Source organism: Struthio camelus, chromosome 2 (assembly GCF_040807025.1).
Source record: "Struthio camelus isolate bStrCam1 chromosome 2, bStrCam1.hap1, whole genome shotgun sequence".
NCBI lineage: Eukaryota > Metazoa > Chordata > Aves > Struthioniformes > Struthionidae > Struthio > Struthio camelus.
This window is the reverse complement of record NC_090943.1, coordinates 173,471,271-173,486,552: the sequence shown is the minus strand read 5'-3', so window position 1 is coordinate 173,486,552 and position 15,282 is coordinate 173,471,271. Positions and strand designations below refer to the sequence as shown.

Below are 15,282 nucleotides of genomic sequence, written 5' to 3'. Positions count from 1 at the left end.
AACTGTATCACAACTTGAAACCTCATTTCCACTGCCAATTACACAAAGAACTTGAGGCCTATGAAAGCTGAAATTAAACTGAAACAGGTACAGAAAGGGGATAAGATAACTAGGCACTGGATACATGTTACAATGGAGAACAAAAAAAGCTTACTTTCTAAGCCCTGAAAAAAAAGCAAGCTGAAAAAGCACAGGATTTCTGCCTGTAAGTGTACCATGGGGAAAGGTAAACATCAGGAAGCAAAATAAATAAATAATAAAAATTAAAAAAAAAAAACAGCTTTAAATATAACATTGGTAAAGAACAAATAGGCATAAAATGGCCAGGAGAAAATTACTTTGAAAACTAGGTTTCTAACCAGAGCGGTGATATTGTAAAACAGTTCTCTAATCAGCAGTGAGACGATCCACAGAGCCTTGAGAGACTATTGCAACTATTGCATTTATCAGCTGGCAACAATCTCCAGTTCATATAGCAGGAGACCAGATTTTAGAATCCAGGACTTCAAAAAAAAATCTACACCAAAAGGTTGTAAAATCCAGCAATTTGTTACGAGAAAATAGGTGGGATCCCCTTGTGGTACTGGTTCCTATGATGGCACAGGCCTCTGTGCCTACCCTTAAGCTCTCACCTCAATGGCAGCTGCAGCCTTGGGATCAAAGCCATCACACACTAGCACAAGGAGCGCATCACCCACACTTCGGAGTATTTGTACTGCTTCTGTATGCGTCATTCCCAGCAAACTCTGATGATTCACCTCTAGGATCCGCATCCCCACCTTCAGACGTCCATCCCGGGCAGCAGCCCCAGAGGAGCTCACCTGTAATGAATGGGGAGAATGAAGAGTTTGTCTAAGGAGTTAAGAGAAGATGAGAGAGCATGGGGACCACTAGGAAGGAGGGATGAGAAATAAAAACATACAAAGGAAGCAAGGAGGAAAGGAGGAAAGACGGAGGCTACATGACAGGGAAGGGTTTGGAAGTACTTACATACTTATGAAGAGGGGAAAAAAAAGGAAGAATGTATGAAGTTCAGCAGAAGAAGCAAGTGTAGAAGAAAATGCTTACAGGAGAGAAAAGGAATATGGATTTGAAATGCGTTGTCCCAAGGAAAGAAACTGCTGCTGGTTTGTCAGTGAAGCAGGTAAATAAGCAAACTCACACATCTATGACTTGTTTTCAGAGGAAGGAAAGTGTAATAATTGTTGCTGGGGAAAAGAGAGGAAGAGAGAGAAAGAAGCGTGCAACTTTTTCACAGAAGGAAAACACAAGCATGGGTATATAATTTTTGTAGATAAAGACAGATGCTGCACAAAGACTTCTCATTGTCTTCACAGTAGATACAGACATGACAAATTACACGCGTGTCATTTTCCCTCCTCCTTTTCACAGAAATAACATGTGGAACTCCTATTCTCTTTCCTCAACAAATCATAAGAACTCATACTTGCCTCATGTATACAAGCTGTCACCAAGGGAAGCAACTACATGCAACACATTGATAAGGCACATGAAAGTCAGATTTTGTCTTAAAGAGTGCAGGCATCCATATGTTTGAGGAGAGAATGAGTGTGCATGCTTTGTCATCCAAACAAAGGAAGTAAACATAAGGAGTTGTATTCATTTTTCTCTTCAGGACAGGAAAAACAGACTGTAGGATTTGCAGAAAAGAAGAAAAATTAAAAAAGAAAATAGCGCATGCAAACATGAAATTTGCTATAGGAAAAATATGCAAGCTGCAGAAGTCAGAAACAACAGAACAATACAGAGTTAGAAGATGGTACTATCAGGAAGCAGACAGTAATAGAGGAAACAATTTAAAGTGCCTTGGGGAAAGGAAGAGAATTACCAAAGGGCAGTACTTTTTGTAATGGAAAACTGAAAAGCCTGGAACAAAACGGAACATACACACATGGTCAGCTAGACCAAATGAACAGCTTGGTACACTGGGTATACGGCCAGAACTTGCTGGGAACACCAGAGACAAATGAATGGCTTCAGTTCAAATGCCCAGTGTTAAAGCTGAAGAACCAACATGAATAGCCTTTATAAAGAAAACTATGACCAGTGCTACACAAGGGCTTTGCAGAAGGAATATGTACCTGTCAGGGATCTCGAGCAAAGCCTGTAAATCTATGACAAGAGAATAAGAAAAGCACAAGGGCATGTGAGATGGGTTGCTGGGTGGGAGAAAATGTGAAGGCGTTTGTCTGGTTGTCAGGCTGGGAAGGAGGAGAGTGCACTGGCACAGGTATCATCAGAGGGAAAGAAAGGATAACTGTGTACCACATATTACTGGGAGCAGAGAAAAAAAATCCACAGGCATGAGTGTTTTGCTAGTTTATGAGATTTGTTTTGGACAAACAATACCACCAGATATATGTTTAACAAAGTGCCTATAAAAAGAGAAGAAAATGCTGCATGCAATTTCTCATAGGTCTGGAGGGAGGAAAAGTAGCCATGCACGCCTATGCATAACTTCCTCAAGGCTGTAAAGGAAAACAAGTAAGGATGTGTGGGTGCATGTGCATGCACAAAAGTGGTCACATGCAGCTGAACGGAAAAAGACCAAGTACTCACAATTTCTTTTCCAGGGAGATCAAGTGCACAAGTGTGACAGTAGAACACCCAGAAATAATGGGAGGAGGTGAAGTTAATGTAGAAAAGTGTCCTTAACGCCAACTGTCATCTGTACTATTCGTATGTCATTGGGGGACTCTGAGCTATCCCCATTGAGATGCACTATGAATTTCAAAATTGTTGGTATAATTAATACTTCTCATGATATTGAACTTGTAACACTTCATCAAGAAGGTTTTAAAAAGGAAGAGCCAGACTAAAGCTAAAAAACGTGATAACTAATGTACCCAACAGAAATGCAAATTCAGAAAGACTAAGTGGAAAGAAGGCGGTAGTCAGACACCCGAAGAACAGGAAGGAGAAAATGCAGTGCTCCATCTCTTTGTTACAGGAGGTATTCCAAGGCAAAATAAAATAACCAGGAAACACACAATCATAACGGTCAGGTAAGAGACAGCAAGCTGAAATGACACAGTCAGAAGGAGAGCAGAGAAGTTCAGCGCTTTGGCTCTATGCAAGCTAAAGCAACTATTAAAATGAAAAAATAAGATTCAAAAAAAAAAAAAAAAGAGGCAAACCAATCCTGCAACGGGGCCAAATCATCAGCCTTCCAAAACCCTAGATGCTGAAACACTGAAGGAGACACAAACAAGCCTAATCCTTAAAAATAATTCTGGATTACAAAAATCTTAGGTTTTCTTTTACCACTACTGCAAATATTGAAGCAGAATATGCAACTATTACTTTCATAAAGAAAACTTACTCTTTTAGCTTTAAAATTCAAAGAAAGAAGTGATATCAAAGTGATAACAAATGCTGACTATTCCATTTCTTTGAAAGTAGCAAGCTATTATACAGGATTAACTGGCAGTCATGGAGGGTCCACCATCCAGCAAGGATTATTAAGAACTCTAAGGCTGTGCAGCATTTCCACCCTACCATAACACAGCTAGACAGGAAACCAGTGACGCTAACATGAATGTTAGCTAACATGAATGCCAGCGGCAAGAGATGTGAAATGATTCTGACCCAAAGATTTCACCTCTGATCACGATGCTTTCTTGCTAACAAGAAAGAAAACGTAATACTTTTTGGTGGGAGTATAAGCATATATAACGACATATTGTTGAAAAGAAAATGTGTGTCACTTCTTTGGGAAAAGTGACATCACAAAAGAGTATGCGCGCAAACAATCACTTACTAAGGAAAGGAAGCGGAATTGCACACATGGTACAAGGCCCAGGAGGAAAGGTGAGGAATGCATAATGCTTTCAATGAAAGGAGGAAAGATCATGCACGACTGAGTAGGCAGAAAGGTCACAAGCACTTGGGGGAAGCAACAGGAATGGAAAGGCAAATGAAGGAAGTGTGGGTTCGTTTCACGGAAAAAGTGCAAGAGAATAAATGCAAGGCAAAATAGAGGCAAACACAGGAAATGAAAGAAGAAATCTTGCAGCTGTTGTAGAGAAGGAAATATGAAAGGATACCCATGCATATGCTTCAGTGCATGGACAAAACTCTGGGAGAAGTGATATAGCCAGTGAAAAGTGAAGATAGCATATGGAAAAAATTCCCACAAGCATCACTTTTCTCCCTAGCAGTCCTTGCATGCAATCAAGTTGCAGATTTCAGGGTCTGTTACCTTAGAAATGAAGATGCCTTCATCAGTGGGATCAAAGGGATTTCCAGCATGACCTTTTGCTCCACCCCGGATGCTGATGCCCAGCTTTTCTCCTGGAGCCTTTTCAATGCATATTTCCTGTGGACACAGAAAAGGTCTTCTTGTTTGTGGGTTAAGTTCAGGTTGGAATTGTTGAGGAAAAACTTCTAATAGCTGACCATATTCTAAATATCCTGAAAGGGAACCTCATTCGTACCTTTCACTGATTTGGCACAAATTGTTCTTTTTGATCTGTCTCTGCCCTTTTTTCTATGTCTGTCTCCTATTCCAGGTCTAGTCTTCACGAAATCTGATTATATGCCCACAATGTCATCGTGGGCAACAGGCTCTGCACAGTCCTCAACTGGATAAATATTTATAAGAGACTGGATTCTGCCACAAGATGAGAAAACTTCCAACTAGAAGCTTGGCTGTATCCTCGTCCCAAATTTCCGGCTAGATAAGAAACTGCCTTCAAAGGTGAGACTTCTATAAAGAGAAAAGTGATTTCCCCCAGTGCCCTTACTCAGAACCTACCTGCATACCAGGTGGAGGTGGATCTCGTCTTACTAACATAGTCAGCTCCTGAGTGTTGGAGAGCAGGGCATTCACTGCTTCCTGGTGGGTAGCATGGCGCAGGTCGATGCTATTCACCTCCAGGATCCTATCCCCTACACGGAGCCCACTGCGAGATGCCAACCCACGGGGAATGACCTACAAAGAATCATTAATGTTACACCAGGAAAAGGAAATGCCATTTCTACAGAAAGAGATCTGATAAAGCTGTGGCTAGTCTTGAAAAAACACATGAACAGAAAACAAATACGTGTCAAAGCTTTAATAGGAAATAGTAAGAGATAATTACCATTGTCTCCCTATGTTATCCTCCAACACCTTCTGAGGCCTGTTTCGACTCCTCTCTCTGCAACTAAAGCTGCGAGATAATGTATCTGTGAAGAATCTGCTCAGAGAGCTAATGCATTAATGCCTTTTAGATGCCTGTGTGTGAGTCCATCCTAAAAGGACTATTCTATCCTCTAAACACACTATGCGTGCATTTACATGGACTCACACACAACCCTTGAATGCGGAGGCTTCTGAGGCATTGGAATAAAGTGCTAAATCATTAGAACCTTGGAAGGTAAGGTAGTAGCCAGGGAGGTACAAACCCAGCCAAAATGAGCTGATGTCACAAAGACTACAAGTTAAAATTGCTCATACCTCAGGACAGCAAGGAGTCTGTGACACAAGCAAAAAGGAAACTGAAATTTTCAGTCATCTGACAAAACTTGATATAACTGGTACTGCTGGTAGTACCAGATATTTGCTATAGCATGCCATTCAAGTGGGATTTTCATTCATATTATTAAAGCCAGAAGAAATCATCTAGTCCATCATGGAGGACTATCACAGGTCACTCAACACCACCTTCTCCTGCTCTAAGCCCAGTAACCATGTTTTAACATAGTTATCTCTCAGATGAACATCTAACCTCAGTTTGAAGGTGCTGAGGGCTGCGAATACTATGATCATCCTTGATAATTTCTTCAGTGACTAATTACTCTTTCTAGTTAAAAAAGTTTTCCTCAGTTTTCAGCCCACTATCCTTTGACATCTTTTTCTAAGCCCCTGTTTTTATCTTTCTCATTTGGAAAAAGTACCCCTAAGTACTGTACAATTTCTCCACAAGAAGGTCAAAGACCTTCACAATATGACATTTTCTCCAGCTGTTGAATAATCTTTGTAGCTTTTATTTCCTCTTCTGCATTTTAAACATATTTTGATATTGCAGATACTTCAAGTGGATGAAGATTTTGACTTTGGCTTAGCTAGGATTGTTTTCAAAGGAAGTTTTGGTCCCTTCACTATCCCATATTGTATGCCCACAGATTACGTAGATCACTGTTTTGCACCAAGAACTCATGCTGTAGTTTGTTTACTATGATGTTCCCATGCTTTTCAAAGTCACCGCTTTCCAGAAAATAATACCACAATACAGTAAACTGTTCAACAGATTATTTCTAGATGTTCTATGATCTATGTCTAGATGAAACGCTCGTGTTCGGTTATTTTAAAGTACATCTGTTTGAAAAGAAAAAGCGATCAAATGCTCTCTTTTCTCCTCATTATTTACCGTGTTGCCAATATTTCTATGTACGTTTTATTGGCTGCAATTAGAGATTTACTTCCACAGCACTGCTACTGTTGAATAGCATCAGGTCTTGTATAAATCCCTGCAAAATCCCTCTGGGAACACTTCCATTCAATGACATCCCACTGATGGCTGCTCCTTGAAAACTGCCACCCAGTTCCAAGCTCATTTAATATGTCTTCTAATGTTATTACACAGCATTAACTTTTAATCAGAAGATAATATAGCAATTGTCTTATAAAGTTTACATTTATCAAGCTGTCTTTATCAATCAGACGTAACACGGGCAAGGAATGAAATAAGATTTGCTTTACAATGTCATTCAACATGTTCCTATATTCTGATATCAGCATTTTGATCTGACCAAATCCTATGCCAGCTTTTTCATTATTTTGCCTATGACTGATGCCAGACTAACCAGAAGATAGCTTTCTCCCAAGAGTTCTGAAGGACCGCAAACGTGACGTGTGTTGTCCAAAGTGCATGACCTACCATTACAAACGGCCACTGTAACAGCACCGGAAGTGTCAGTACAAAAAAAGTGCTCTAGAAAGGATCTTGAGAGCTACAGACCAACTAACCTAACTTCTTTTCCTGGTAAAATGATAGGGTCAACAGTAAACAGTAAGATCTGTGAGCATGTGGATATACATGGTTTGTTGGGAAAGAGTTAGCATGGCTTTAGTAAAAGGAAATCCTGCTTCATTGACCTGTTGAAGCTTTGTGAGGGATAGACACATGATTGAAGGGATCTGGTAGCCATAATACGGATTTCCAAAAAAACTCTTGACAAGGTCTCACCCGAAAGGCCCCAAAGGTTATCACAGAGACCGAGCCTCCACAGGATGGGAGGAAAGATCCTTTTATGGACTGAAAGCTGGTTCCAGGAGAAGAAGCAAAGGGCATGGTTGAACGGTCACTTCTCAGCATGGAGGGGTGTCCCTGATGGGGTCCCCGAGGGATTGGTGTGGGACTCATGTTATTCAGCATGTCCATCTGCAACCTGAAAAAGGCAGCGAACAGTGAAATCGCCAGGTCTGCAGATGATACCATGCTCTTCTGAGTAGCCAAATACCACTCTGGTGCTGGGAAACTCCAGATGGACTCAGAAAAGCAGTGGACAAAAAGGCAGTGGATGAGCTGCAGCATAGATAACGAATCTAGGGAAAAACAACCTAAACCATGCCCACACAATGCCAAACTCAGAAACGGCAACTCAGGAGAGTTCCTAGAGCCATTGCTGAATGATCTCTGAAATCATGGGCTCTACATGCAAAAAGAGCCCAAAAAGCCCCCAAAATGTTGGGAATCATCAAAAAGGGTACTGAAACAAAAACAGACAGCTTCACTTCACGTGTCGACGCACTCATGTCTCCAGCACTGATCAGTTCTGTGCTCCCACAATCCAGGTAGAGCACAAGGGGATCCAGAAACTCTGCTTGGGACTGCACAAGGATGACGGTGATGTGTCACAGGCCAAGGAGCACCAACGGGAGCATCCCCGACACTTCAGAGGCCTTGGCCTAGACAGATCGTTAGAGCAAGGATACAGCTTTCAAGGTCTTGGGCTGCAGGAAATGCCTGGGGCCTCTCCCTGAGGCTAGTGGTGATGGTGACCTCCAGCAGAAGGAGGTGTGCTCTGGTTGAGGTGCTGAGCTACTGCAAGAGATGAGCGGACTGCATAACATCAGGGAAGATGAACAGGAGAGCAACAGGGTCTTTACAGAGACTCTGCAGAGAGAAGAGCCTAAACCTCACATCATATGGAGGGAGGGTCAGCTAGGGGCTACACTTAAAGAAATAGTAGAGGCTTCCAAGGTGGGAAAGATGGGAAGTTTGTGACTAATGGCAATAGAGGGGAGGCACCTTCTCATAGTGCCTTTAACAGGCGTGGAGAAAAAAGCTACATCAAGGGAGGCACTGGAGCCACATATGTCAGCATCAAGAGGAAGCGACAGGTGAAAGCCATTGGAAACTTCCTACCACTGGGGACTGAAGCACACATCTGCAAACAGATTTGCTGTTTCAGGAGGTTTGTTGCTTGCCAGAGCTTGGATCCAGTAACTTGTGGAAAGACTGCCAAGTCAGCAGTGTGCCCTTGCAGCAGTGGAGGCTAACTGCATACTGGCTGAATTAGCAAGAGCATAGCCAGCAAGTTGAGGGAAACGATTATTTCCCACTAATCACTTGTGACATTGCATTTGGAATACAAGAAAGACACTGACAAACTGGAACAAGTACAGCAGAGGGCCAATAAGATGAACAGGGGGTTGCAGAATGTGCTGTACAGGGAGGGGAAGAGAGACCTGGGTTAGTTCAGTCTGAGAACAGAAGGCTAAAGGGAGTGTTCTTACAGTCTTCAGCTGCCACAAGGATACAGAGAAGATGGAGAGCCAGGCTCTTGAAAGTGCCTAGTGGTAGGAAGAGAAGCAATGCACACAAGCTGGACAAGCTGACTAAATATTAGGAAAGAAATGTTCACCAAAAGGGTAGTTAAACGTTGCAACAGGAGCCCAGAGAGGCTGTGAGATTGCCATCTTTGAAGCTATTCAAAGTAAGCTGATCTAAGCTGTCCTTGTGCTTTGATGAGTGGGATCAGATGGATCAAATGACCTCACAGGTATGTTCTAACTGAATTACTCTGTGATACCACATATAAAGAAGGACATAGTGAAGTCAGAGAAGGTCTAGAGAAAGACAACTAATATAACTGAGGGGTTGGAGCAGCATCTTGCAAGGAAAAATCAAGAAAGTTGCAACTCGAGTTTGGAGCAGGGAGGCTGAGGAGGGAGATGAATGAGGTTTACAAAACCATGAAGGAGGTAAATAAGCTGAACACAGGAATCTTGTTTACCAAACCAGCAATAAAAGAATGGGAGAGCCCTCAGTGAAACCAGTGGATTGGTTTCAAAAAGATCAAAAAGCGTGCTTTCTCACATGGCAGATAATGAACGTCTGTGACTTGCAACTGCAAGTGGTTGGAGGAGACAGACTTGGCGTGTCCAAGGGATCAGAGAGATGCATGGATGCTAATAGGACTGGGCAGGGATGTCCTCTCCAACTTCTCTAATCCAAACAGTGTGGGTGTGGGGACTGTGAGGGAAATGGGCTGCAGAAGGTAGCTGGGCTTGGGTGCTGTCCTTAAACAGCATCTGCTAATGCCACTGTTGGAGACAGAATATTGAGTCAAATATTGGGTCGTATATGAACATTGGCCTAAACACAGGAGAGCACTTCTGTTTTTTTCTTAGTTACATATTCATCCCACTGACATTTTTTGAGTAATGACCAGTTTTCTGAAATGCCCACATCTTTCCAGGATTCCTTAAAAGCTGAGAGAAGCTCACCAATTCAAAAGCTAACTCCTCAAACAGTTCAGCATCATTTAAATTTCTAAAGCAGCAGTATGTCTAATACAAACTAACTCTTTATACATGCATGCATCCTTCCTCCCTATTCCACACTTTTTGTTTTTTATATCTACACTATACTTCTCAGACTCTTGCATCAAAATCCTTCTTCTTAGCCCCAGTAATTAGGCAACTCAGGAATGTCCACTGCTGGGCTGCCCATACAGGCCCCTACCTTTGAAATGAAGACACCCGGTTCATGAATCCCAAATGGATGACTTGAATGGTCACTGCCTCCTACGATGCTGAGTCCCAGGGGACCACCTGCTTTTACAAGGTGAATCTCCTTGAAGGAACAAGAAGCAGAGTTACAGAGAATAAAGAGAATAAAGGATATCACATAAGGACCAAAGACACAAAAATACAGAGTTGGGGACGTTCTGTGTTAACGAGCACAAGGAAGCTCCCACGGTAGAAGGAAGCTCCCTCTTACTTCTCAATGCCCCAGATGAAAAAGCACCCAACGTTACACCACCCCATATTCCAGCTGTCAGGCTCACCTCAATGGGATACTGATCCTCCAGGCCTTTAGACAGATGGTTCCTTTGCAGGGAAGGTGTCTCCTCAGGTGGGCTCTCCCCATGGCTGGGAGGTGGTGGTGGGGAATGCATGCGCACTCGTGGCACCCCTGGTGAGTCTCCCTCGCTGAGCTGCTCTGCACCCTCTCTCTCTACCAGCAGCACGATGGTGGGTGAGGATGCGGTAAGCAGCGCTACTGCCTGATCATGCCTGGCTTCTGTCATGTCTACCCCATTGATCTAGAACAACCCGCAAACTCAGTGTCAGAGCGTCACCCGAGTACACTCAGTTGTTTTAAGCACTTGGCCAAGCACCCTAAGGGACCCCACTCTGCTAGAATCCTGTCCCTCCTCAAAAGTCTGCTAAAGGCTTATGCCAAAGCATACCATAACTTACCCTACTCCTGTGATAAAGGGACACAGGTACCTGCACATATCCAGCAGACCACCCACTCTTTTTCTATACAGTTCACCAGCCCCTTTCTCACCTTCCCTGCACACCTCCAAGCTCTAACAGCATCAGTGATGCTCCAGGGGACCATGAAGACCAAGTTTCATGCTCCATCTACAAAGCTAGCTGTTGCCAAGATTATGTCCTGGCTGACTCATTACCAGGAGACTACCTACCACTTCTTCCTGGCTTTGCATTCCAGCTTTCCTGCTGGTTCATGACAAAAGAAGTCCAAGGGGCTATGTTAAAGGAATAGGTCAAAAGATCTTAACACGGGAAGAAGGCAGAGCAGATCACTGATACCCAGAAGTGGCGTCACATCACACTCATGTGCCACAGGAGCAGCTGCTGTTGTATCAGGCCATTTGCCCTCATCAGTCACTCTCAAGAGCCTAGTAGCAGGCACTGGAGAGCTGAAGGACACGATATGCTGCGTGACAGGACCTGTGGCTAGCCACTGAGCTGCTGCCCACCCATGCTGAGCAAGGCTAGGGCAGTTCAGGGAGGCCTGTCCTGTGCTGCCAGTTTTAACACATAAAAAGCATATCCCAGGCATCAACAGATTTGGAAATACTGAGAAAGAAACTCTACCAGTCAACAGTGACTGGCTGGCTGACACAAAAGGAAAACGATCATTCTTTTGGGCAAGAAAACATTATCCAATATGCTATGCCAAGTAACTTCAAGAATGCAACTAGAATCTTGCTACGAAACCAGTAAAAGATACAATGCTTTGGACAAAGAGGTAATTCCAGTACATATAGGGAAGCAGCAATGTCATTTGTACAAGGCATTGATATGAACGCATCTGAAAAACTGTATACTGTTCTCAGCATTCATATTAAAAAAAAAACAAAGCAAAACTAACACATGTTAACATATACACAGAGAAGAGCTACTAGGCAGAAGAACAGAGAGCCTTCCTCAGGAGAACAAGATTTAAAGCAGCTTGACTAAAATATCGAAGGCCCAGAAGGGATGTGACTGTTCTCCATGACTGTAGGAGAGGGACAGAATATTGAGCAGAGAGCTAAGCTAGAAGAATGCTGCCAACAGGATCAAACTTTCTAACATAAAGTTGAAGTTGAAAGTTAAAAGGTTTCTAAACCTTAGGTTCTGGAACAGCTTCCCAAAATGAACAGCAAGGACATGAAAATAACTGCTGTTAAGATGGAACTTGATCAGCTTATGAAACAATAATATGACTTTCTACCAGTCACAGCAAGCAATTGGATTTTGTGGCATGATTCCTTGCTGCCCAATTCCTAGAAATTTTATAGCTAGTCCCCCACTCCCTTGTGAGAAAGCAATTCTTAGGCAAAGCTAACTGCATACAGTCTGGTAACACTTTATCCAGAGCTTGCACAAACACTATCATCATTCTCACCAGACTTGCCTCCATACAATCCACAGTCAAGTGTGCTATTCCTCTTAAGACAGAGAAGCTTCAGACTAAAGCAAGGCCTCTGTCACTCTACTTATGGCTCTGAGCAATACAGCCTGCTCACCAGAGCTATCTTCTGGTCATATCAAAAAAAGATAGGTGACATAGCCTTATATTCCTAGGTGTGACACAGATAGGAAACACTCAGCCCCATAGTCTCCCCTCTTAGAAAATTGTCCCCAAAAGGGCACCTTTGGCACAGACCACAGGTGACTAAGAGAGGTATATGAAGACATGCCATCCTGAATATGCATGCCAAAAGGGGTAAGGTACCCAGGTAATGGCTATTCCACATAAAAAGAGAAGGCAATAAGCAGGAGAGGTAAAATATTAAACACGCAGATATATAAACCGTAATGAACACCAGATAACAGAGACAGGACTGGCTAGACATGTGAAGGTTGGGGGCAGCCTTGGCTGCAGTGACCAGGAGATGGTGGAGTTTAGGATCCTGTGAGGAGGGAGCAGGGCAGCAAGTAGGATCACAACCCTGGACTTCAGGAGAGCCACCTCTGGCCTCTTCAGGGACCTTCTTGGAAGAATCCCATGGGATCGGGCCCTAGAAGGAAGAGGGGTCCAAGAGAGCTGGTTCATATTCAAGGATCATCTCCTCCAAGCTCAAGAACGGTGCATCCCAATGAGCAAGAAGTCCAGCAAAGTGGGCAGGAGACCTGCATGGATGAACAAGGAGCTCCTGGCAAACCCCAAACAGAAGAAGGAAGCGTACAAGAGGGGGAAACAGGGGCAGGCCACGTGGGATGAATACAGGCACGTCGTCCAAGTATGCAGGGATGCAACTAGGAAGGCCAAGGCCCATTTGGAATTAGATCTGGCAAGGGATGTCAAGGACAACAAGAAGGGCTGCTTCAATTACATCAGGAACAAAAGGAAGACTAGGGAAAAATGTGGGCTCGCTACTGAGTGAGTCAGAGTCCGCGGTGATGAAGGATACAGAGAAGGCAGAGATACTGAACGCCTTCTTTGCTTCAGTCTTTATCGCTAAGACCAGCCCTCAGGAATCTCAGACCCTAGAGACCAGGGAGAAAGTCTGGAGAAAGGAAGACTTTCCCTTGGTCGAGGAGGATTGGGTAGAAGAGATCATTTAGGCGAACTTGACACCCACAAGTCCATGGGCCCGGATGGGGATGCACCCACGAGGGTTGAGGGAGCTGGTGGATGTCATTGTTAGGCCACTCTCAATTATCTTTGAAAGGACATGGCAATTGGAAGAGGTGCCTGAGGACTGGAAGAAAGCAAATGTCATTCCAGCCTTCAAAAAGGGCAAGGAGGACCTGGGGAACTACAGGCCTGTCAGCCTCCCCTCCATCCCTGCAAAGGTGATAGAACAGCTCCTCCTGAAGGTCATCACTAAGCAACTGGAGGACAAGAAGGTGATCAGGAGTAGTCAGCATGGATTCACCAAAGGGAAATCATGCTTGACCAATCTGATAGCCTTCTAGGATGGGACAACTGGCTGGGTAGATGAGGGGAGAGCAGTGGATGTTGTCTACCTGGACTTCAGCAAGGCTTTTGACACTGTCTCCCGTAACGTCCTCATAGGCAAGCTCAGAGGGCTGTGCTCAATAGCACAGAGTCTAGTTGGAGGCCTGTAGCTAGCGGTGTCCCCCAGGGGGGTCAGTCCTGGCTCCAGTCTTGTTCAACGTATTCATCAATGACCTGGAGGAAGGGACAGAGTGCACCCTCAGCAAGTTTGCTGACGATACTAAACTGGGAGGACTGGCTGATACCCCAGAGGGCTGAGCTGCCATTCAGAAGGACCTCAACAGGCTGGAGAGCTGGGCAGAGAGGAACCTCATGAAGGCAAGTGGAGAGTCCTGTACCTGGGGTGGGATAAGCCCATGCACCAGGACAGGCTGGGGGGGCTGACCTGCTGGAGAGCAGCTCTGTGGAGAAGGACCTGGGAGTCCTGGGGGACAACAAGTTAAACATGAGCCAGCAGTGTGCCCTTGTGGCCAAGAAGGCCAGTCAGATCCTGGGCTGCATTAGGAAGAATGGTGCCAGCAGGTGGAGGGAGGTGATCCTCCCCCTCTCCTCCGCCCTGGGGAGGCCTCACCTGGAGTACTGCGTCCAGTGCTGGGCTCCCCACAACAAGAGAGGCTCCTACTGAAGCAAGTGCAGCGAAGGGCTACTAAGATGAGGACGGGACCGGAGCATCTCCCATATGAGGGAAGGCTGAGCGAGCTGGGCCTGTTCAGCCTGGAGAAGAGATCGGGGGGGGGATCATGGGGGTCCATGAGGGTGGCTATGGGTCTAGGGATCTGATCCACGTGTAGAAGCATCTCAAGGGAAGGTGTCAAAAGGATGGGGACAGACTCTTCTTCGTGGTGCCCAGCAATAGGACGAGAGGCAGTGGGCACAAACTGAAACACAGGAAGTTCCATGTGAACACGAGGAAAAACTTCTTGACTGTGAGGGTGACTGAGCACTGGAACAGGTTGCCCAGAGAGGTTGTGGACCCTGCTTGAGTGGGGGGGGGGAGGGGGGGAGAGTTGAACTATGACGATCTGATGATCTCCAGAGGTCTCTTCCAACTTCAACCATTCTGTGATTCTGTGAAGACCAGCAAGGCACTGATCAATGAATCATTAAAGGAATCACTTAAAGGTAACCTTGATTCTTTTTTGAATTTGGTTCGACCAAAAACAGAGCAACCAATAATATGAAAAGGAAGAAGATTATAATGGGTTATCAAAACAGGTCTCCTGAGAAAGAGCACACTTACTACAGGAATTTCTAAGGGAGACTGTGGAATGTGCAAAACTCATTATGGGATATTTTGGGGGAGGGGGGAACCATATCAGGGAAAGGGAGGGGTCAAAGTGGATCAGGGAGAAAGCAGCATGGGAAAATGGAGTTGGTGGAGAATAGAAGAGGCTGATCACATGTAAGCAGGCTGCTGGTCAGTATGCTTGCCTGGTCAAGTCCTGTGCATGACCACCAAAGGCTGCTCTATCTTTTTATCAAACCCTATTCCCATTTACAGTGAGTTCGCGCTTTATTCTCTGTGTGGGCACATGCGAGACAGATGGAGAGAGAAGGAGAGATC

The 15,282-nt window shown here is 44.5% G+C and overlaps 1 protein-coding gene across 39 annotated transcripts in view; it reads right to left on the bottom strand.

The window, feature by feature from the left end:
• Positions 1–15,282, bottom strand: part of SCRIB (scribble planar cell polarity protein) — a 121,548-nt gene that overhangs the window by 46,967 nt on the left and 59,299 nt on the right. For all 39 annotated transcript variants that reach the window (XM_068933730.1, XM_068933688.1, XM_068933697.1 and 36 more), the window contains 5 exons: positions 10,303–10,560; positions 9,978–10,088; positions 4,778–4,954; positions 4,223–4,339; positions 633–821 (listed from right to left, as the gene is read on the bottom strand). In XM_068933730.1, the coding sequence (XP_068789831.1) occupies positions 633–821; positions 4,223–4,339; positions 4,778–4,954; positions 9,978–10,088; positions 10,303–10,560 (852 nt within the window). The remainder of the gene's footprint in view (positions 1–632; positions 822–4,222; positions 4,340–4,777; positions 4,955–9,977; positions 10,089–10,302; positions 10,561–15,282) is intronic.